We start from the raw sequence: 21,218 nt of genomic DNA on the forward strand, positions 1-21,218 counted from the left end.
ACAATATGTCATAACATCTCAGAATACTACAAGTCGAGAAAAGAAGCACGAAACACCGCGAAAAGACACGCAAACGGTGAGCACAAACTCACTCGTTTCGTGTTATTGCCTGTCCTGTCGCTGCATTGGCCCCTTTTGCCCCGCTCGCTGCTTTGAATAATACTGGATTAAGTGGTCGTCCTAACGCCATGTTGTACTCTGGTGTGCGGGGCGCGGTTTCTGCCATTTTGAAGCGAACATTCGCGAAAAATGAAGCCGGCCGCAGGCGTTCTTTGAACACTCTGTTTCCATGCTGTTACTGCCGCTGGACTGGAACTGCTGCGACATTATTTGAGCATAACTACCTGACAATGAATGCGCTAATCACCACCCTTCACAATTTTTATCGCAGGCCGGTATCAAGCTCGCGGAAGTGATACCCATCGCGACAAACAACGCTACAACCGATCAACGCTCGTTTTTCAGCGCACACCGCACGCTTGACGTCAGCGTTCACTTGCATTACATTTGAATGATTTTTGACACGCACTGGTGTACAGTGAGGACCGAGTGCCGCAAGACTGCCAGCAGTACAAGTAAGGGACGTGACCGATTTGAGCTCACTTCTGTTTTCACGTCTCAAGATTGGCGTGGCTGTATCTGCACCCAGTGCGCAGCCGCCGTTGAAGCGGATCCATGACTGGTTACAAGTATGGCTGACGCTACAGACAGACGTCGACATCGCAAGCGCGGTCTGCCCGCTGACCAGAGGCTGGAACTGCACCAAGTTGGCCATGCCCAGAGCTGCTTCCAACTCCAAAGCACTTCATCATGATTCCATGGCATTTGAATACGTGTGAATAGTGTATCAATTGTATTTGTAGCTAGAATGAGAGATATCCTGAAGAATTGGTGCACTGGTGCAGTCATTGAGTGGTGGCTGCGAAGTTGTGTCAACAGCGCTTTCCTGCGTCTGTGCGACCGTCCCCGACCGCTCCCGCATCAGAAACAAAGTGCCACAACTGTATCACGTCACTGGACATGCAAAGGCGCGTGTTGATATGGCCTGGGGAGCAGCAGCAAGGAGGAGCGCCGATCGCAATGGACCGCCAGCCAATTCCCCTCCTCATCGTTTCGCGTTCCAGGACAGTCCCCGCCGTCCAATTTCCACAAATATGCACTGCAAACAACATACATTGCATACTACGATTGAAAGAAACAAGCCAAACTCAAGCATTCGCAAGTTGAAAAAAACCGAATTTTTGAAAAAATTCGGTCGTTCCGAAATTCGGAAAAAATTTTCCACTGTGTTTTCGTTCGTTTCGATTTCTCGCTTCCCGAGCACTAAATACTGTCTCCCAATATGAAGAACTGAATTTTTAACGAGGGCCCATAGGATTGCCTCAACATTCAAGATCGGGAGGAGCGACAATATTGACCATTTTGTATTTGAAAAAGAAACGTTGACGCTCAAAGCGCCTCTCAACTACTAACACCTCACACAAAACAGTACGGACAACCAGCAAATGAATCCAAAGAACCCAATGAATCCAAATGCTTCACTTTGCTGAACCAACACTCTTCGGATCGGACTCTGGCTTTCGGCTGCGTTGCGCAAGCAATCGTCGGGCAACCAGAGAGCCGGCCATGGCAACCGCAGCCGCCACAGAGATGCCAATGCCAATCTGAGAGACAGAGGGCGCGGATGCAAGCGTGGAAATCAGCGAGGACGCCGACGACACGCTGGTGCCCAAGTCAAAGCTCGAGGTAGTCGGCAGTGCACGGGCAGAGCCCTCACTTGCCTGTCTCGTGACACGGGTAAGGAGCGAGCCAGCAGAGCGGGCAGACATGGAAAGGACGCCAGCATACCCGCCACCTGAGGCACCGGCAGTAAATCCAGTGGCGAGGCGGTCGAACGCAAAGACCGACGATGACGATGCCGCCGCTGCCGTGTTGGCAGCCATAGCGCCAGCAGCAATACCCGCGGCGACGCTGCCCACCATGACGCCTGCTTGGGCACCGAGGGAAAGTCGCGGCACGGCTGGGGCAATTTGCGGCAGGTTTGAGCTCAAGGCTGTGGCCGACATGACTCCTCCCTGCTTCTGCTGTTGTGGACTCAACGAAGCTGGTCCTGATGCTGGGAGGAGCAACCCAAGACCAGTTGCGTCATCAGTCTCCAACATCGGTTCAGGGGTCATGAGGCCCGCGAAATCAGAGCCCAAGGTGCTGGCCTCGGCCAAATCCGAGTCGGAGAGGAAATCCATCATGTCCTGCGCGAACTTGCTGCCGTGTTGCAAAGCATTCTGGTCGACCGCAAACAACGAAGGCTCTTGTGTCCGATAGCGCTGGAACTGGTGCTCAAACTCTTGCTGCGCGGAAGCACAATCGGGCTCGCTCATCGAGCTAAACACATTTTGAATGTAGCTGCAGCACGACTCCCAAAATTCATCGATGCGATTGTACGCCGGTGATCCACGAGCGGAATGGTGGCTCGGGAGGGCAGGCGGGGTGTCGCCGCTGCTGCCAATGCTTGGCGACGAGGCGGCGGAGGAGGACGAGTGGGGTTCCAGCGCCGCGGCGTGCCGATCCGCCAACGTTGAGGCAATCCACCCAGAGTTCAAAGCGGAATGAACAGCATCCTGGAACACGGTCGAGCCGAAATCGTGCTGATCAGAAAGCAAAAGATTCGAAATGGCGTCAGCAGAGCGCAGCGTATCGTCAATCGACTTTTGCCCTGGCTCCAATCGCGGCAGCTTGCTGGCGTGATCGTCTTCAAGCTCGTCGTCATTGTCGTCGAAAATGAAAATGCCACTGTTGCGAGCGCTATTGGTCGCGCTGGAACTATGCGTCGGAGACGCTGCCCGAGACTGGTGCGCTTCTTCGTCCGACATGAAGGAGCTGAGTGACGAGTCGCTGTCATAGCCTTGCGACGTCTGGCCGCGGTCTCGCTGCCGCCGTTTGCGCGATGCTCGCGTCGGAGACACGGCACGATCCAGTGCCGTTGTTTGAAGCGTTGCTGGCAGGGACCCTGCTGCCATGCCCAAGCGGACGTGGCCACCATCCAGCTCCGTCTCACTCTCAGACGAGTAGTTGGAGGCGGTTTCGTCAGTGTCATGGCCGTCGCCCCGTCGAATACTACTGGTTGCAAGGCCCATCATGCCACCGTTCTGAAGGGCCTCCAGACCCTGGAGGAAGGCGGCGTGATCGAGCGTCGAGGCGTTTGTTGGCAGTTGATCCGTGATCTCGCTGGCGGCGATGTCGAAAATAGATGCCTTTGGCGGGAGCGGCGCTTGCTGCCAAGCTGCTGCGCGGTGAGAGCGGGGGCTCTTGGAGCGGCTGGCCAAGGAAAACGGCGGTACACCAGCGTTAGTTGCGGCTGCGAGAACAGGCGACAACGGAGGCGACTCCCATTCGTCCGACAGGTAGACGTTTGTGTCTTCCTCGACTGCAGGCGTCATCTGCCCATCCACGTCGCTCTGAGTCGTGGGAGCAACTGTCGCTGCCGCCAGGTCGCGCAGCACAAAGTCCAACTGCTGCTGACCGGATAGATCCGAAAAGTCGCCAAAGCCGCTCGTGGAGGAATGGAGACCAGAATCATCGTCGCCGTCGTGCTCGTCATCGCCATCCTCGCCAGCCTGGCGGTGAGTCGTTGCAAGATGATTGTCCGACAGACTCAGATGCTGCAAGCGGAGAAGTTGCTGCTGCTGTTGCCGCTGAGATTGTTCACCAGATGTGGACTGGGGATACACGTGCAGCTGCTCCAGGAACTGAAGAGGAGACGGAGGCACTGGCTGGCCCGTTGACGAGACTTGCTCCATTGAAGCAGGAAAGAACCCGGCAGACAGCTGCTGCTGCTGCTGCTGCTGCTGCGGCTGCAAAAGGATTTGTTGCGGAAAAGGGTGTTGTTGGTCTTGCATCGGCGGTAGGAACTGGAATCGCGAGTAAATGTCTTGCATCGTACCGTCATACTGAGGGAGCCGTGGATCGAGTCCAGCGGCGATGGGGGAGGTGGCCTGTGGCGGTGATCGCGACTTGCTGCGCCGCCCACCAGAAGAACCGCGCCTTGCGCTCGATGCAGACGGCTTGCGTGATGTGGAGGCATAGGTGGAGTGGTCTTCGTCTTCATCGTCGTGGTTGTTGGTCTGGTCGGGGTGACCAGCAACGGCTACGGCAGCTGCGCTCCCGGACCGAGTCCTTCGTGATCCAGCAGCGGCGGGAACAATTCCGGCAGGCGGAGGCGATGAAGTGGTCAGCCCGGCGAAGGCCTCCTCGAATAAATCAGAGTCTCCTGAAGCGGAGGACATGCCTCGTGCAGCTCGGGCTCTGGCGGCCTTGGTCTGGGTGGCGGCGCCAGCAGAACTCCCGCTACTTCCCGAGCCGCCAGCCGACATTTTCGCTGGCTTTGGCGCGGGGAGATGCGGCGCGGCGTCCAGCACAAGCTGACTCTCGTTCGCATTAAAGCCGTGCGCGAGAAGCGTCTCGAGCGTCAGGTCGGCAAGTTCGAGGCCGTTATTTGCGATCGACATGACACGCTTCACTAGTTCTTCCTTCAGCTCACACGAGCGCAAGTGGCGTCGACACAACTCGGCGCTCCACGGCGCGCGGGATCCAATATGCGGCGTGATGGGTGCTGGCGTGGTGCCGGGTCGTGCCGTGGCACACGCGTAAACGTGCTTCTGGTGGTCGTATGGCCGCTTGGATCGAACGCCGCAAATGCACCCAAACGGGCGATAGTCAATGTGCACAAGCATGTGCGATGTCAAATCGGACGGCTTGTGAAACGCCGGTCGATTGGCGTGCAGCTGGCAGCCATCCCAGTGGCACAATCCCACGAATCCAGTCTTGCGGTGGCGAATATGCACTGTCTGGACGTGCTCATACAGGGTTTCGTTCGTTGGGAAGGTTTCCGGGCATATTGCCGGCTGGCCAGGCCTGTTGGGAGCAACAATTACAAATTGTCAGCAACAGGTCTCTGAATTTTTTTTGGATCAAGATCATAGAGCACTGATTCTTCTATTGGAGCCATTCTGCTGATCTCGTTGGTGCCTGAGAAGTTGAATGGAGCGAAACGAGACAAGAAAAAGCAAAAACAACAACAAGAGCAAAATTCTATCATTTTGACCCTTTTTTGTCGGTCTTCCAGCTTGTCACTTTGGTTGATGTTTTTTTTTTTGTTCTTCTTGCCCCCCATTGACCAATTCAATGAAAACAACCAAAAATGTCGGGCGACAAAGCCAACCATCAAAAAAAAAAAAAAAAAAAAAAAGCGGTCATCGAAATCGCCAAGACATTTGCACCTTTGGCTGAACGCTCAAGTGCACTCACCTCAGCTCTTTCCCCCTAAAGGCGCATAGGCAGCAAAAGCCGGGATTCTCACATTTGGAGCAGCAAAAACAAAACTAACAAACAAAAAAAAACCCACCCCCGGGGTCAAGTGGAGATGGAAAAGGCGAGAAAAGCGACGCCACGCCAATTCAATCGCCAAGAAACGCTGTCTTGGTTTTTCGTTACGCTCGACACGCAGAGACACACGAGCGCGGTGGTGTCTGTCCATGCGAATGCTCATCATCATCAAGTGCCGACGGACCAGCCGGCATCGATGTAGCAACGTCGAACGAGAGAGAGTTGAGGTGTGTGAGCTCGTGTGTGACGACGCGCATCGCAGAGCAACGGGATTGACAAGTTCGACGTCCCACGCGGTCAAACGGACAACTGCAAACGAGCCACGATAGGGAGCAGGCGAGTAGGTGGGCGGGAGGGGGGGGGAAGAGTCTGGGACGAAAGAGAGTGGGATGCACTCGAAATTGAGCAAACCAACGAACGTACTCGCGCCATAGACAGACTCCCATCAGATTGTTCATGATGATGCAGGAGGAGTGATTGAATCAAATGCACAGCCAAAATAAGACGGGAAAACGAAAGTGAAGAACAGTCAAAGAGACAATCAAACAGCTCCTCCAAGTTGACTGGTGGTGGATAATGATGTGGCTGTCCATTGTGATTTCAAGTACTGCTTTGGTTTCAGCGTCTTCTGCACTACCCCACCTGTTGCAGCTCATTCTCAATCGATAGCATATTTATCCAGTCAAGAGTGACCAGTTCCACATCGCTTCTTCGTGATCCGTTCAGACTCCAGCAAAAGTTGTCTTGGGTGAAATTTTGATCAGTCTTTCTTCCGACTGCCAAGATGCAATGCGAGTGGGAAGGGTAATCGTCGCCTCCGTGCATTTTGTGACTTTTATCAAACACATACAATAGCTTCCGCCTCTATGTTGACACTGAGAAGGCGGGAAGCAAGTCGAAAGGGAGGCAGGGGGAAAGCCTGGTGAGTTTGTGACGGCACGATCGCCCATCGGCTTTGTAGCATCCTGACAGCCGTCGCAAAAAAGTGATCCGTGTGTACATTCAGTATGTAAACCGTCAGCGTTTTTTGTCCGCGTGCCGACTTCAGCTCCAATGTGGGCGGCCGTTGTCCAAAACGCGCAAGCTGTCTGGCCGGAAACCCAGCCCCTGTCCCTTGATTCGATTTCCAGACACCCGTAGCCGATATAGCTAGGCACTCGAGCACCGTTCAGTTGTCCCTCACTCATACCCGTTGATATCTGACCAGCTGAACCGTCTCTCTGCTCGGGGGTGAATTGGCGTTGATTATTGACGAGCGCGCGAAACCGGAACTGACCCTCCAACCCCCCCCCTCCTCCCGCTCCTCCTGCTCCTCCGCTGTTCTTCTCTCTACTGCCCCCTCAGGTGCGAACAACGATTCGGATCTGCGGGACTGCTGTTTGAGCACTTGCGCGAGGTGCACGTTGGTCTTCGCTTGGACAAGACGTTTCAAGGTCAATGCCAGTGGGCGAACTGCTCGCGAGCTGACCAGCAGTTTGGCAAGCCTTACGACTTGGTGTCCCACATTCAAGTGCACGTTAATGTTCGACCGTTCGAGTGCATTTGTGGCGCACGTTCGAAGCGGCAGTCTGATCTTCGGAAGCACCTTGAGGGTTGCTGTCAAGGAACGGATTTCAAGTGGACTAAGGCGACATCGGGCTTGTTCCTGGCCAGAAAGGGCTTCTCGGACGATGCCATTACACGCATCCTTCAGCTGGTGCAAGATCCTGAAGATATTCTTCGAGTGACGGACGCTCAGCTGCTCGAGGTCCAGATGGATGCACAAACTTGCCGTCTCGTTCTCGACGGCACCCCAGTCGAATTTCGAAACAACACGGCGAAATAAACCTCTCGCCCATTGCCTCTTTGTCGAGCCCTGTGACTTGTCTCGCTCCGAATGGCGACGTTCAGCAAAGAATGAACTTGTATGACTTTGCTTGGTTGCGCAATTTGATGCTTGGGCATGTGTGTGTGTGTGTGTGTGTGTGTGTGTGTGTGTGTGTGTGTGTGTGTGTGTGTGTGTGTGTGTTGACATATCCTGTCCAATCCTCCAAGCAAATTGTTCGTCATGACCAACCCTCGTCGCTTTAGTATCAATCAACCTTTGCGGGGCGAGTTCATTGCCTCCAACGGGTCTTGTTTGTGGCGTCGCCTCAGACCGCTCCAGAACACTCAAAGGTGCAATTCTTCACGAACTGAATTCGCAACCACGACGCAGCAACCCGATCAAACGATTCTAGTTCTTGCTTGCAGTTGCCCTTGCCTCGCAAAGCAATCATGTCGTTACCAAGGCGAACGAAGCCAAACGAGCAAAGAAGGCTCTCGTTCGGACTGCCGGTACATCGATATGCAACAATTGAGAGTTCAACGCCAGTGGCCGTTTCGACGAGTGCCAGACCGCTCAAGGGAAGCACTTTGGGGTTGCAAAAGAAGAATACTGCTGGCGACATGGTTTTTCTGCGTGCTTGGATGCCAGGTTCATGTCGAAGAATCGTTGGCGTTCGCTCGCGTGTGTTGGATCTGTCGCCGTTTGGTTGTGATCCAGCCAACAGCCCGTGTCCAACAAACCACCAATTCCAATAGGCTCGGCTGTTTCTTACGAGCCAGTCTCGACTTAACTTGGATGCACACACTCACTGCTCTCAGTCATTTTCTGAATAGTTGTGCAGGATCTCTCATTTCTGCTGGTTTGTTTTCAGCCAGTCTCGCTTCGTTTTTCTCTGTTTGCTCCTTTCTCTTCCCGTCTCTCCCGTTCACAGCTTCACTCCCTCAATCGAAGCGCACTCTCATGCTCCTCGCTCAGAACGCAGGGCGGCAGAGCCCCAGACGGCTCCAGACGCACAGGGGAAGCGCACCGCCACAGCCACACGAACAAAGCGACAGTTTCGCTTCCTCTCTCTCCCTCTTCCTTGCTCTGGCTCGCTCTCTCTCTCTCTCTGTCTACCTCGCCCTCGCCAGCACCACACTGACACCCAAGTGTCAGTCTGCACGCCGTGGTAGCACACACCAACCCAACACCACAACGCACGCAACTCAACCCAACACAAACAATCGGCGCTTTTTGTTTTTTTCCTCTTTTTCTTTGTTGTCTGTTTACCTTGCACACAGTCACAGTCGTGGCTTGTCCTTTTGGATTTCACTTCCATTGTGTGATTTTCGGGCGATGAGGAGGCGATGAGGGAGGAAGGACGACGAAAGGAGGTGAAAGTGGCAACTCCCTTCCCCCCTTGACGCCTGACTTCTGAGCTGCTCAAAACACAAACAACAACAAAAGGATGACAACGAAGGAGGGTGACAACGAAGCATGGCTTTAATCTGATCTGAGGGTCTTCTGAAAAAACAAACAAGTCTCACCATTCACTGAGTATCTCAAAACATGCACTGAGTAACGCCATGCCTAGTTGGTGACCACGTCTGGAGCATGCATTGCTTGCCTCAAACCTGGAAGGTAGCGTGCAATGGTCGTGTCGAGACGCTCATTGTTGTCGGCCTCCAGGAAGAGCTGCCAGCCAAAATCGTTATTGTTGCCGCTGACGGTGCCGCGCTTCAAACGCTCGCCCCAGTCCTGGTAGCTCTTGGTGTAGTAGTGGTTGATTCGGAGAATGTCGACCTCACGTGTGGCCCCAATTTCGTGATCGTAGAAGGTCGTAAACTCGAGCTCACGGAACTTTTCATCGCACAGGGGTTTGCCGTCGTAAAAGTACAGGCTGTGTGTGTTGTGCAGGCCGGCCATCTGCCTCGGGTTGAACAAGACCTTCTTGCCAATGATGACTTCGTTGCTGCGACGCGTGTACTCTTCCAAGACCAGTCCGGGCGGTGTGGTCGTGTGGTTGTTGGAGCCAAAGTTGAGTCGCCAGGCCGCAACGCCCCCGCATCTGCCGCTACCCACAAACGTTTTCAGTATTGCGAGCAACGACTGATCGGGCGACGTTGGGAAGAAGAACTCGTCAATGTCAAAGATGCCCATGTAGCGCGTCAGGCAACGGAAGCGCTGGACGCCGTCAACGATGCCGACTCTTTGCGTGTTCTGGATGCGATAGCCCGCGATATCGTGCGTCATGATCGTCGGGAAATCTAGCAGTGTGACAAGGCCTGCTCGCATGTACGGAACGAGCACTTCGCGGTACTTGTCCGTCGAGTTGTTGTTGTACATTAGGAAGTGGTCAAAGCCAACCAGTCTGTGGAACTCTATCCACTCCTTGAGGTACTTGTCTGCGTCTCGGAAGATGGCGAACGCTGTGAGCTGGTACTGGAAGCGGCTCGACTCGGAGCACTTGAACTCGCGCGTCGGCATCGGCATCCCGTAGACGGCGTGGAAGAGGGCCTCGCTCTGGTCAATCGGGTGCAAGCGGTCGCTCGACGCCATCTGGAGCAGCCACCAGAGCACGCCACACACGACCAGCAAGACAATGGCCATTCGGATGCGTCGCGCGATGGGCGCGTTGGTGCTCGGTGCGCCCCACCGCCGCAGCACTTGTCGCAGGTCGGTAAGCATGAATGGATGACGTTGAAGCCGCTTCGATGAAGTGTACCGGTGGCACCGAATCGATGTATTTATTTTTTGAATTCGTTGGTCAGACGACAGAGCGCTTGTTTTGCGTGTGAGTGTGTCCCGTCCTATGAGCCTCAATCGGTAGGGGCAAACGGTGAAAAGAAGAGGTTTGGCAGAGGGTGAGTTGGGTGGAGGTGACAACGAATGGAGACTGGAAATTTTAATTTTAGGCGAATACCAAATGGACGTGCAAGTACGACAAATAATAAAGAACAAAAGGTTGTTATGGCACAACATCCAACTCGACTCGTGCTTGTTGTTTTTAAGAAACAAGGCAAACGCAAGCGTGCGCACTTGAAATTCGCATGGAAACCCAGCGTAGCTGGCGCGGCTGAGCACTAGAAACAACTCATGAATTTACGTCGTTGGTTGGTCGAGGAGTGAGGGGTACTGCGGAAAAAAATTTAGCATGCGGAAGAGGACGAGCGTGACGGAAATTGCCGTGACAAGTTCCTAAAATAGCGACAACGCGGATTTTTCTCGCGTGTCCCAGTCGCGTGCCTGGGAACCTCCAACATGACTCTCCGGATTGTTTTCATGGGGATCTTAGATAGCTATTGGTCAGGTATCGTCGATTGCTCGATTGAATGGTATCCCTGCTTTTGCAATCGAGTTCTGAATCATTCATTTGGAATACACAATTTTAACCGAAAAGAACAAATCAAAAACCAATCCATAAGCATCCGAATACTAACTCCTCATCACGGGCCACTGTTGCCTGCTCTGCGTCCTCAACTCAGGGTCCTGACATACTCCCAACATGTCTTTAGTCTCACTAGTTGATTTGCCTACGTAAACGGTGCGAAGGGGGGGGGGGAAGTGCATCGCCAGGTCAAAAGCCAAGTTCGCCGCTTCGCTCCTACCCAAACCGAACCAAGCTCCCGTGTGGACAATACACAGTGATACCGTAAAACGAGCATCGCTCTTGCTCTGACTCTATGCACCTGATTCTGCGCCTCCTGTCGTTGAGCTCATGTACCTCTCGCCAATAAAAATAAAAAAAGCACGCACCACCCAAGCGACAAAGTTTTGATTTAGCTTGCTTGCTTTTCACGTTCCTCAGGCCACAGCCAGTCACTACCTGCCTGCGCTTGATGGCTGTTGTATCAAAGTACTGTTCATCGCATTAGTGCCAAAGCGGGCGCCAGGCTCAGCAATCAGCGCGACGATGACGCTGAAATGCGAAATTCGCACTTTAGCAAAGACAACATTCACTTTTTGCACTGTTGTTTTGTGTTTTCGGCGATTCATTCGCCAGGCTCCATGACCCGACCTCGCCGCCAACCGTCCCAGCCTGTATCTTTGCAGTAGCAAATGAGTGTATCAAATGCAGCAAAGCCAAAGTTGCCTATCCGATCCCAGTGTTGGTGAGAGAGTCTCGAGAGGCCGAGCGATCAAAACGCCTCCGTGCGCGATAGCGGCCTCGCCTACCAGCAGATCGCCATCCAGCTCGCCACTACCTACTTGGACGTACGTGGTAGGGTTGAGCGCTGCTCGTGAAAGGCCACGACGCGCAATCGTTCTGGCTTTCGCCGCTCTAGCAAGCTTCAGCCACCCAACCAGCTTGAGCATGCCCAATTCTCCTCCGACGAGCGCATCGCCGCATCCAAGGTCACCCTCGCGCATGGTGGAGACTATGCAATGCGTCTGTGATGAAAGTTATGAACTGACTGCCGCTAAACGGCCCTTTGCTTTGCGGCAAAGGTCGAAAATGCGATGCTGAAGCGCGACCAAAATATACCCATCAACGTTCAACCGCAGACAACTGGCTGAACGTCATCTTCTTCAACGAGACCGCGCTCTATCTGTACAGGACCAACGGAGATAGCCGTGGGTGGCGGCAACGGGGCGATCCGCTTGATGCAAGCAGTGTACAGAGCATCGGAGCATTGTCGGGTAAAGGTGAAGGCAAAAAAAAAAAAATCAACTCGGTTCGCCATTCGGCTGGTAGTGATCTGCCAGCATCTCTTAGGATGATTTGAAGGCCACGATGCATTCCTAGAAATCAAAGGTCAGGGTTTGTGGAGTTGTAATGAAGTAATACGTTCTTTGTTTGAGGCTTGTTCAACGGAGTCGCTTGCGCATCCACAGGTCGACTACGAGATTTGATCGCCACGCGAGGTCGTCAACGAATCCAATTGTTTGGCGCCCGACAAAGCATTCACAGTGCCTGTGAATCCTGTTGAAATTTCTAGAAGGGAAGTGCAATCGAAAAGGAAGTTAATGTCAGTCAGCCAGTCAAGCTTTTTGTTTCCGTCGTCAACGTTGCCAAAAATGCAGTGCCACTGGGAAGGGTAATCCGTCGCCGCATTTTGTGACTCATATTTGAAGCATCTACAATACTTTCCGCCTCTTTGGGGACACTGAGAAGGAGGGGAGTAGAAAGGGAAGGAGGCTGTAGAGTTTGCAAGGGCTTTTCGGGGGCTCCCGCAGTGCAAGTTGTCATGCGGGACGATGACACACTGAGGACGGAAAGTATCATACAACCATGCCATGTGAGATGAGCGAGGGCTGTTTTTACGTGATGAATCGAAGAGTCGCGTTGACATGGTTTGAGCGCGGGCGTCCGCCGAGACTTTTCCCAACCGCACTGTAGCCTCTGAAAGTCTCTTGCAGTCGTCGCACAAAGTGCTCGGCATGCATATTCAGTATGTATACGATTAGCTTTTCTTATTTACGAGCCGACTTCAGCTCCTATTGCAGAATAAGTGAGCGGCCGTTCTCATCGATGTCCACAACTGTTTTGCTTTCACAAAAGCCCTGTCATTCGATTTTCATACTCATGTCGCCTGTGGCTCTGTACCCGAGCATCATGCAGTTGATAGCATTCAAAATCGTTGATATGTATATTTTGCAAACTAAACTGTCCGCTGCTCGGGTCTGAATTGGCGTTGAAGAACTGAACTGACCAGTCGTATTGTCTTCCCTCAGGTGCGAACGACTATTCGGGTCTGAGGAGCAGCTGTTTGAGCACTTGCGCAAGGTGCACGTTGGTCTTCGCTCGGACAAGACGTTTCAAGGTCAATGCCTGTGGGCAAACTGCTCGCGAGTTGACCAGCATTTTGTCAAGCCTTACGACTTGATGTCCCACATTCAAGTGCACGTTAATGTTCGGCCGTTCGAGTGCATTTGTGGCTCACGTTCGAAACGGCAGTCTGATCTTCGGAAGCACCTTGGGTGTTGCTGCCGGGGAAAGGCTTTCAAGTGGACGACGGCGACATGGGCCTTGTTCATGGCCAGAAAGGGCTTCTCGGACGACGCCATTACACGCATCCTTCAGCTGGTGCAAACTCCTGCGGATATTCTTCGAGTGACGGAAGCTCAGCTGCGCGAGGCCCAGATTGATGCACCAACTTGTCGTCTCTTTCTTGAAAGCATTCCTTTCGAGACTCGCGAGAAACGACCGGACGAGATCAGCCTCTCGCCCACTCCCTCGCGCCTGAAACGGGCGGCAAGGAAACCACCAAAAGAATTAACGTTTGTGTCCTGGACTGGTTCAAACGAAACGGTAGATTTGAGCCAGTAGCTGAGTTTGATGCTTGGGTATGTGTGTGAACCTCTGTTGCATGTCGTTTTTGTACAACAACGGTCTTCATGTTTTCGGCAAGTGTTTCAGAATGTACATTGAAATTACAGGAAGAATGAAATAGCGACGTCGGGCATGCACACACAACACTATAATTTGTAATCCATCAAAATTATGCGTGTATTCAAAAACGCAGAATGCGCCAGCCGACGAATCTTCCAGCGGAACTCTCAAGTTCGCAATAACAGCCGGAAAGCAGGCGGATGTTGTTCACAGCATTGCACCAATTTCGCGGACGGTCGTCCCATCCTGAAGCGATGCCAGCCCCTTGACGAGCTGAGCAAATGTCGGGCGCTTCTCTGGCGATATATCCCAGCAACCCACCATGATGGTGTAGAGCTCGGGCTTGCAGGTCTGTGGCATGGGCAGTCGGCCGCCAGCCTCCACATGAGCCAAAGTGTCTCGCCCATCCATCTTGCCGTACGGTGTTGCGCCGTAACTGCAGCATTCCCCTACCAACCAAGCATTGTCGTAAGTGAGAAAAGGGTTTAGCCCGACATCGCTGCGATAGAGCCACTCGATTTACAGGCTGTTACGCCAAATGACCACACGTCCGACATGAAAGTGAACTTGCGGAAGGTCATTGTTTCCGGTGCCATCCACTACGTGTGTAACATCAACAAATTCAGCATCGAGCACCGCAAACAGCAGCCCCGTTCACACCTAAGACCCACCTTCACTGGAAGCTTGCCGCGCGTTTGCATGCGATAGTAATCGTTATCAGAGGCCAACTCGCGAGAAAGCCCGAAATCGGCAATCTTGACCACCATTCCTTGCCCCACGAGGCAGTTGCGCGCCGCAAGGTCACGATGCACAAAGTGGAGCGTGCCCAGATACTCCATGCCAAGTGCAATCTGGCGAATGGCGTGGATCTGCTCGTTCTGCGTCCACCAAAGCGAGTGGAGCTTGGACTTTTGAAGCATCGTACGCAAATCGCCATACTGCACAAACTCGAGCAGAACGAGATGAGGCTCTGACTCGACCAAAGCCGCTAGCAGGCGCACAACATTCGGATGCACGAACGGCGCCATCAGTTTCGCCTCGCTTTCAAAGTCTTTGCGGGACTTTTCATCCGCGTTCGACTTGAGAGACTTGACTGCAACTTGCACCGTTTCGGACGCCGTCGGTCCGAGCAAAGCTTGAGCTCGTGGAGGCAGCTTGCTGAACGGCACTTGACCCAGGGCTACATCGCCAAAGTTCCCACTGGCAAGGTGCTTCACAATGCTCAAGCCTTCGCGAACGCGGCGCGAGTTGCTGCCTGCTACATACGCGCTTGCATAGTCGTAGACCACCTCTGCAGAGGTACTAGTCGTCGAGATGGCTTGGTACAACGGCTCTGGCTGCTTTTGACCGACCACGGCGTAAGCTGCGATGTCCTCTTCTTTTTGAGATCCGGTCGCACGGGTTAGAGGAGAGATTGTCATCTCAACAGCCTCTTGGTAGATGGGACCGGCAGAGTTTTTCGATCGCGCAGCTGAGCGTCGCGGCGAGCGCCGGCGTCGCCACACGATGAATACCACTGCAATAATCGCAATAACCGCAACAGAAGCTACAGCAGCTGCGATGGCAGCTGTTGCAGATGAAGATGACTCTTGAGAGTCGCCACCGCCACGTTGTGCAATGGAAGATGCAACTGATGCAGCGGACGCCGATGCGGTTGACGCAGCAGATGCAGTCCGAGCAGAAGCGATGGAGGCGAACGAAACGCAGAACCCACTCATCATAACATGACCATCATAACACTGAGTGCAGGGATTGTCTGAAGTGCAGGTCAGGCAATTGATTCCGCAACAAGAACTAGACCCTGCGGCATAGCAGGTAGCACAGGCTGTATCGCACTCTGCAGAACCAATGTCAGTGACATGATCACATCGGCATGACAGTCACCTCGCGAACTTACTGTATGGTTCAGATGCACTGCCGTATGTGCTGGGCGGAGCGACAGTATTCCCGTCAAAGGTAAAGTTGTTGGGCCTCAGAGAATAGGACACACTCAGCGCCAAATACATACCATTTTGCAAGCCCGTAAACAGACCGGGCGGCAGAGTGGTGAGGGGATTGTCATTCAAAGCTCTGCAAGCAACGCAAAGTAAGAAGCACATCAAGCACGAGCGACGACAAAAAGCTCTGGCTTACAAGGCAGTCATCGCAGTAAGACCTGAGAATGCGTTTGCAGAAATGCTGGTGATCTGGTTGTTGTATAGATGTCTACAGAAGGAATCGCAAACGAATGAGTCGTATGCATGTGATGCTTTACGTCTCTGCTTGCTTACAAGAGAGTCAGCGCGCTCAGGCCTGCGAATGCGTTCGCAGAAATGCTAGTAATCTGGTTGTTGGGCAGAACCCTGCAGAAAACCGCAAACATGTGAGCTGTCTCTCTGTGGTCCTTCATGTCTTTGCCTGCTTACAATTGTATCAGCGCAGTCAGGCCTGTGAATGCAGAGGTTGGGATACTGCGGAGCTGGTTGCCGGCCAGATTCCTGCAAACAGGACGAGTGAGATATTGTGATTTTTCACGACTTTTGCTTGCTTACACTCCTATCAGCGCAGTTAGGCCTGCGAACGCAGTGGCGGGAATGCTGGTGATTTGGTTGTTGGACAGTGATCTGCAGATCGAGTCGCAAACGAGTGAGTCGGATCTGAATGGTCCTGCATGTCTCTGCTTGCTTACACGGATTTCAGCATAGGCAGGCCTGCGAGTGCAGAGGTGGGCATACTGGTGAACTGGTTGCCAGATAGCACCCTACAGAAAGTGACGCAACGAGTGAGCCATTGTGATTCTTCGCGACTTTGCTTGCTTACACTCCTGTCAGCGCAGATAGGCCTGCAAAAACGTTTGCTGAAATGCTGGCAATCTGGTTGGAGGATAGATCCCTGCAAATAGAGTCGCAAACGAGTGAGCCGTTTGTGTGTGATTTTTCACGTCGATGCTTGCTCACAATCTATTCAGCGCGGCCAAGCCTGTAAATGCGTTTGCAGAAATACTGGTAATCTGGTTGCTTTGCAGATATCTACAGATAGACACAAAGAGTGAGTCGCAGATGCGGATCCTCACGACTTTGTGCGTTGCTTACAGCCAAGTCAGCGCAGTGAGGCCTGTCAATGCGTTTGCGGAAATGCTGGTGATCTGGTTCAGGTTCAGATACCTATCGACCGTATGCTAGTAAGAAGGGCAATCATTCAATTCAAATGCAGCTCACGCAATACGTACAGGATTGTCGTGTTGATTGGAATTCCGCTTGGGATGGCGGAGAGAGATCGGCCATTGCAATCGACAGTTGTATCCGAGCAAATGCACAAACCACCGATGCCACAAGCATTAACTGCTGAAGTGGCAGATGCGGACGCTGAAGCAGAAGCAACGGAAGCGACTGAAGCGACTGAAGCGACGGAAACAACCGATGCAACGGATGCCATAAATGCACTTGTCGCAGCAGATGCGAGGCAGAAGCCACTCATCATAACATGACCATCATAACACTGAGTGCAGGGATCGTTTGAAGTGCAGGTCAGGCAATTAATCGCGCAACACGACCCGGATCCTGCGGCATAACAGGTGGCACACGCTGTATCGCACTCTGCAGAATATATGTCAGAGACATGATCACGTGGGCATGGCGGTCACTTGCAAACTTACGGTATGGTTCAGATGCACTGCCGTATGTGCTTGGCGGAGCGACAGTGTTCCCACTAAAGGTAAAGTTGTTGGGGCTCAACACTAGGGATGAAGGCGTCAAGTACATGCCATTTTGCAAGCCCGAAAATAGACCGGGCGGCAGAGTAGTGAAGGGATTTCCATCCAAAGTTCTGCAAGTACTGCAAAGTCAGAGGCATATCAAACATGCGCCGAACGAGTGCTTGCTTACAATCGGGTCAATGCAGTCAGGCCTGTGAATGCGTTTGCAGAAATGCTAGTGATCTGGTTGTTGTGTAGATGTCTACAGAAAGAGTCGCAAATGAGTGTGCCATGTTTGCGTGACTAGTCGTGCCTTTGCCTGCTTACAACTGTGTCAGCGCAGTCAAGCTTGTAAATTCGCTTGCAGAAATGCTAGTAATCTGGTTATTGTGCAGACCCCTACATACAGAGGTGCATATGAGTGAGCCGTTGTAATTCTTCACTACTTTGCCTGCTTACAATCCCATCAGCGTAGTCAGGCCTGTGAATGCAGAGGAAGGAACACTGCGGAGCTGGTTGTCGCCCAGATTCCTGCGGACAGAGTTGCGAACGAGTGAGCGGCTGTGTGCTGTTCATCCAGTCTTTTGCTTACAAGACGGTCAGCGCAGTCAGGCTGGTGAATGCAGAGGAAGGAATACTGCGGAGCTGGTTGTTAGCCATATTCCTGCGGACAGAGTTGCGATCGAGTGAGCGGCTGTGTGCTGTTCACTGTCTTTGCTTGCTTACAAGAAAGTCAGCGCATTCAGGCCTGCTAGTGCGTTTGCTGAAATATTGGTGATCTGGTTATAATCAATTCGTCTACAGATAAAGTCGCAACAAATGAGCCGTGTGTGAGTGTGTGTTTCTTCATATCGTTGGTTGCTTACAAGAAAGTCAGCGCGGTGAGGCCTGTAAGTGCAGAGGTGGGAATACTGGTGAACTGGTTGATATTTAGCCCCCTGCAAATAGTGTCACAACGAGTGAGGTGTTTGGGTTCGATTCGGCATGTCTTTGCTTGCTTACAAGCCTGTCAGCGCAGTCAGGCCGGCGAATGCAGTTGCAGAAATGCTGGCAATCTGGTTGTTGGATAGATCCCTGCAAATAGAGTCGCCAACGAGTGAGTCAATTGCCTGTTACTCTTCATGGCATTGCTTGCTTACAGTACTGTCAGCGCAGTCAAGCTTGCGAATGCGTTTTCAGAAATGCTGGTGATCTGGTTGGCCGACAGATCTCTACATATAGAGGCGCAACAAGCGTGAGTCGATTGTGTTTCTTCATGTCTTTGCTTTGCTTACAGCGAAGTCAGTGCAGTGAGGCCTGTCAATGCGTTTTCGGAAATGCTGGTGATCTGGTTGCTCTGCAGGTACCTATCGACCGTATGCCAATCAGGATGATAATTCAAGGCCAGCTCACGCAATACATACAGGATTGTCGTGTTGATTGGAATTCCGCTTGGGATGGCGGAGAGAGATCTGCCATTGCAAACGACAGTTGTATCCGAGCAAATGCACAAACCACCGATGCCACAAGCATTAACTACTGAAGTGGCAGATGCGGACACTTGTGAGGCAATTGACGCAGAAGACGCTGAAACAGAAGCAACAGAAGCGACTGAAGCAACGGAGGTAATCGATGCGTTGGTCGCAGCTGATGCAAGGCAGTAGCTGCCCATCGAAAAATAACCCTCGTAGCACAGAGTGCACACAGCCGAGGAACTGCAGGTCAGGCAATTGGTGCCGCAACATGATCCGGACCCCAAAGCGTAGCAGGTGGCGCAGGCTGGATCACAAGCTGTAATACAAACGTCAACGAAACGTTCACCTTCTCAGGAATTGCAAGCAGCTCGGAACATACGGTATGGATGGGATGCACTCCCGTATGTGCTGGGCGGAGCAACAGTGTTCCCGTCAAAGGTAAAGTTATTGGGGCTCAGATATTGGTACGAAGCGGACAAATACAAGCCATACGCCAAGCCCTTAAACAGACCGGGCGGCAAAGTCGTGAAGGGATTGCCATCCAAAGCCCTGCGAGTACGACAAAGTCAGAGGCATAGCAAACATGCGCCGAACGAGTGCTTGCTTACAATCGGGTCAATGCAGTCAGGCCTGTGAATGCGTTTGCAGAGATGTTGGCGATCTGGTTGTTGTCCAGAGCCCTACAGATAGAGTCGCCAACGAGTGAGCCGTTTGTGTGTGATTCGTCACTCACAACTTTGCTTGCTTACAGGTAGGTCAGCGCGGTCAGGCCTGGAAATGCTTGGGTGGGAATGCTGGTGATCTGGTTGTTAAGCAGATATCTACATGCAGAGATGCCAGCGAGTGAGGCGTTTGCTTGCGATTCGTCATGTCGTTGCTTGCCTACTTACAACTGTGTCAGTGCGCTCAGGCCTGTGAGTGCGGCTGCAGAAATACTCGTGAGCAGGTTACTGGAAAGATACCTGGATAGAGTAGCAAACGAGTGAGTCTTCTGTGTGTTATTATTCCTGTCGGTGCTTGCGTACAGGTATTTCAGCGCAGTCAGGTTTGCGAATGCGTTGACAGGAATGCTGGTCATCAAGTTGTTGTTTAAATATCTACAAGAGTGTCGCTATTTAGTGAGCCCTGTGTGTTTGTCGTCGTGTCGTTGCTTACTTACAAGACGGTCAGCGCGGACAGGGTTGTGAATGTGCTTGCCGAAATGCTGGTGATCTGGTTGGTTTGCAAATACCTATGGCAGGTCGCAAAACGAGTGAGCCCTCTTGCTACGATTCTTCAAACCGTCCATTGCTTGCTTACAGGTAACTCAGAGCAGTGAGGCCAGTGAATGCGTCTGCAGAAATGCTGGTGAGTTGGTTGCCCTGCAGAGACCTATCATCCGCACATCAACGTACGCAGAATGAGGAAGTTTGTGCTTGAACTCAAGTCAGCTCGATGGCAACACTTACAGCTGCGTTGTGGTGACTGGGATTCCGCTTGGAATGGCTGAGAGAGTTCTATAACTGCAATCGACAGCAGTTCCCGAGCAACCGCACGCGGTACAAGCATCGTCTGCCTGTGCCAACTGGATGTGATGGCTGACACACAGCAGCAGCAGAAGCAGGCCAAAGGCAAACCCTTTTGGTGTCATCTCTGCGGATGGAAATATTGCCAATTCAGTGACATTTACAACGTGAGCTCGATAGCTTCAATAAACACTCGCCCCCCCCCCCACAATATCAGAGTGCTGAAAGCCAGTTGTTGCGTGGATAGCTGGAGACGGGTTGTCTCAAATTGTCACAACGACTAGCATTTGTAGCCTGTCTGCTCCCAGCGCTCCCTTCTCTATCACTTCCACTTGCTTTCATTGATCAAATGTGCCCTTGCTTTCATTGATCAAATGTGCCTTCGATAGAGCGGCGGAAAGAGAGCGGCGCATCAGCTTTCGATCGCACTCGAATTAAGTTATGGTTTGTTTTTGGTCCATTGCGAATGTTTCCAGGCCAGTCGCAAAGCCGCCCCCCCGCTGTGTCGCTCCTTCCGCACCGTCACTGCTTCTGATTGATTCGATTAGCATGATGCTTCAACAGGAGCGCGCTGAAGGATCAGAGAGGACGAGAGACAGAGAAGGGGTGCTCAAAGCCAAGCCGTCATGTTCGACAGCAGCTCCGACCCGCGCCCGCTGAGCATGCGAACGGCCTGCTTTGCGATGCGACTGCAGAGGCGAAGCCAGATCATCAGAAGCGAGCAGCGGGTTTGCTTCTTGGGTTTGACGATGCGTCTGTGGCTGACCTTTGTTGTGACCAAGGAAACGGACGACAAATCAAAGAAACCAATAAAAGAAAACGAACAACAACAATAGGAGTGAAACCAAATTTGGTCGAGCTTTTTACGCCTTGAGAATCATCTCGTCTTCCGTGGCGGGGAGTTGGACGGGTGTACGAAACTGGAGGGTGTTTTTGATAACCGGCTACGTCATAGGACTCAACACTGCTCGTGAGGCATTGTGTGGGTTGCCATCGATCCAAATTGAAATTGCGCAACCAAGCAAAGTCATACAAGTTCATTCTTTGCTGAACGTCGCCATTCGGAGCGAGACAAGTCACAGGG

At 52.6% G+C, this 21,218-nt stretch overlaps 5 protein-coding genes across 6 annotated transcripts; 2 read left to right on the forward strand and 3 right to left on the reverse strand.

Annotated features, from left to right (window-relative positions):
• Nucleotides 1-1,401: 1,401 nt before the first annotated feature.
• Nucleotides 1,402-5,848, reverse strand: CAOG_03568 (hypothetical protein). Its single transcript, XM_004363239.2, has 2 exons — nt 5,806-5,848; nt 1,402-4,911 (listed from the first exon to the last, which is right to left on the reverse strand). The coding sequence occupies exons 1-2, from the start codon at nt 5,838-5,840 to the stop codon at nt 1,539-1,541; spliced, it is 3,408 nt and encodes a 1,135-aa protein (XP_004363296.1). The 5' UTR covers nt 5,841-5,848; the 3' UTR covers nt 1,402-1,538.
• Nucleotides 5,849-6,435: 587 nt separating this feature from the next.
• Nucleotides 6,436-7,207, forward strand: CAOG_03569 (hypothetical protein; the record flags this gene model as incomplete). Its single annotated transcript, XM_004363240.1, has 2 exons — nt 6,436-6,518; nt 6,727-7,207. 2 exons carry the CDS (start codon nt 6,436-6,438, stop codon nt 7,205-7,207), a joined length of 564 nt encoding a protein of 187 aa, XP_004363297.1.
• Nucleotides 7,208-8,758: 1,551 nt separating this feature from the next.
• Nucleotides 8,759-9,856, reverse strand: CAOG_03570 (hypothetical protein; the record flags this gene model as incomplete). The annotated part of the gene is made up of 1 exon (XM_004363241.1): nt 8,759-9,856. One exon carries the CDS (start codon nt 9,854-9,856, stop codon nt 8,759-8,761), a length of 1,098 nt encoding a protein of 365 aa, XP_004363298.1.
• A 1,320-nt stretch (nt 9,857-11,176) lies between these two features.
• Nucleotides 11,177-13,439, forward strand: CAOG_03571 (hypothetical protein; the record flags this gene model as incomplete). Its single annotated transcript, XM_004363242.1, has 6 exons — nt 11,177-11,220; nt 11,299-11,383; nt 11,465-11,558; nt 11,675-11,809; nt 12,510-12,561; nt 12,845-13,439. 6 exons carry the CDS (start codon nt 11,177-11,179, stop codon nt 13,437-13,439), a joined length of 1,005 nt encoding a protein of 334 aa, XP_004363299.1.
• Nucleotides 13,440-13,523: 84 nt separating this feature from the next.
• On the reverse strand, nt 13,524-20,963 carry CAOG_03572 (the record flags this gene model as incomplete). Of its 2 annotated transcripts, XM_004363243.2 has the most annotated exons (33): nt 13,524-13,951; nt 14,026-14,101; nt 14,174-15,339; nt 15,400-15,572; nt 15,636-15,707; nt 15,773-15,844; nt 15,908-15,979; nt 16,034-16,105; nt 16,171-16,242; nt 16,302-16,373; nt 16,439-16,510; nt 16,574-16,645; nt 16,711-17,077; nt 17,137-17,306; nt 17,366-17,437; nt 17,503-17,574; nt 17,635-17,706; nt 17,768-17,839; nt 17,902-17,973; nt 18,042-18,113; nt 18,178-18,249; nt 18,315-18,386; nt 18,450-18,521; nt 18,579-18,945; nt 19,009-19,178; nt 19,238-19,309; nt 19,379-19,450; nt 19,520-19,591; nt 19,655-19,726; nt 19,789-19,860; nt 19,929-20,000; nt 20,078-20,261; nt 20,901-20,963. In XM_004363243.2, 32 exons carry the CDS (start codon nt 20,257-20,259, stop codon nt 13,710-13,712), a joined length of 4,569 nt encoding a protein of 1,522 aa, XP_004363300.2. In that variant the 3' UTR covers nt 13,524-13,709. The 2 variants fall into 2 exon arrangements, with proteins under 2 accessions (XP_004363300.2, XP_011270316.1); XM_011272014.1 differs by lacking the exons at nt 16,711-17,077; nt 17,137-17,306; nt 17,366-17,437; ... (7 more) ...; nt 18,450-18,521; nt 20,901-20,963 and having other exon boundaries at nt 20,078-20,259.
• Between the last annotated feature and the right edge of the window lie 255 nt (nt 20,964-21,218).

The sequence above is a fragment of the Capsaspora owczarzaki genome, assembly GCF_000151315.2.
Source record: "Capsaspora owczarzaki ATCC 30864 unplaced genomic scaffold supercont2.5, whole genome shotgun sequence".
In the NCBI taxonomy this organism is placed as follows: domain Eukaryota; class Filasterea; order Ministeriida; family Capsasporidae; genus Capsaspora; species Capsaspora owczarzaki.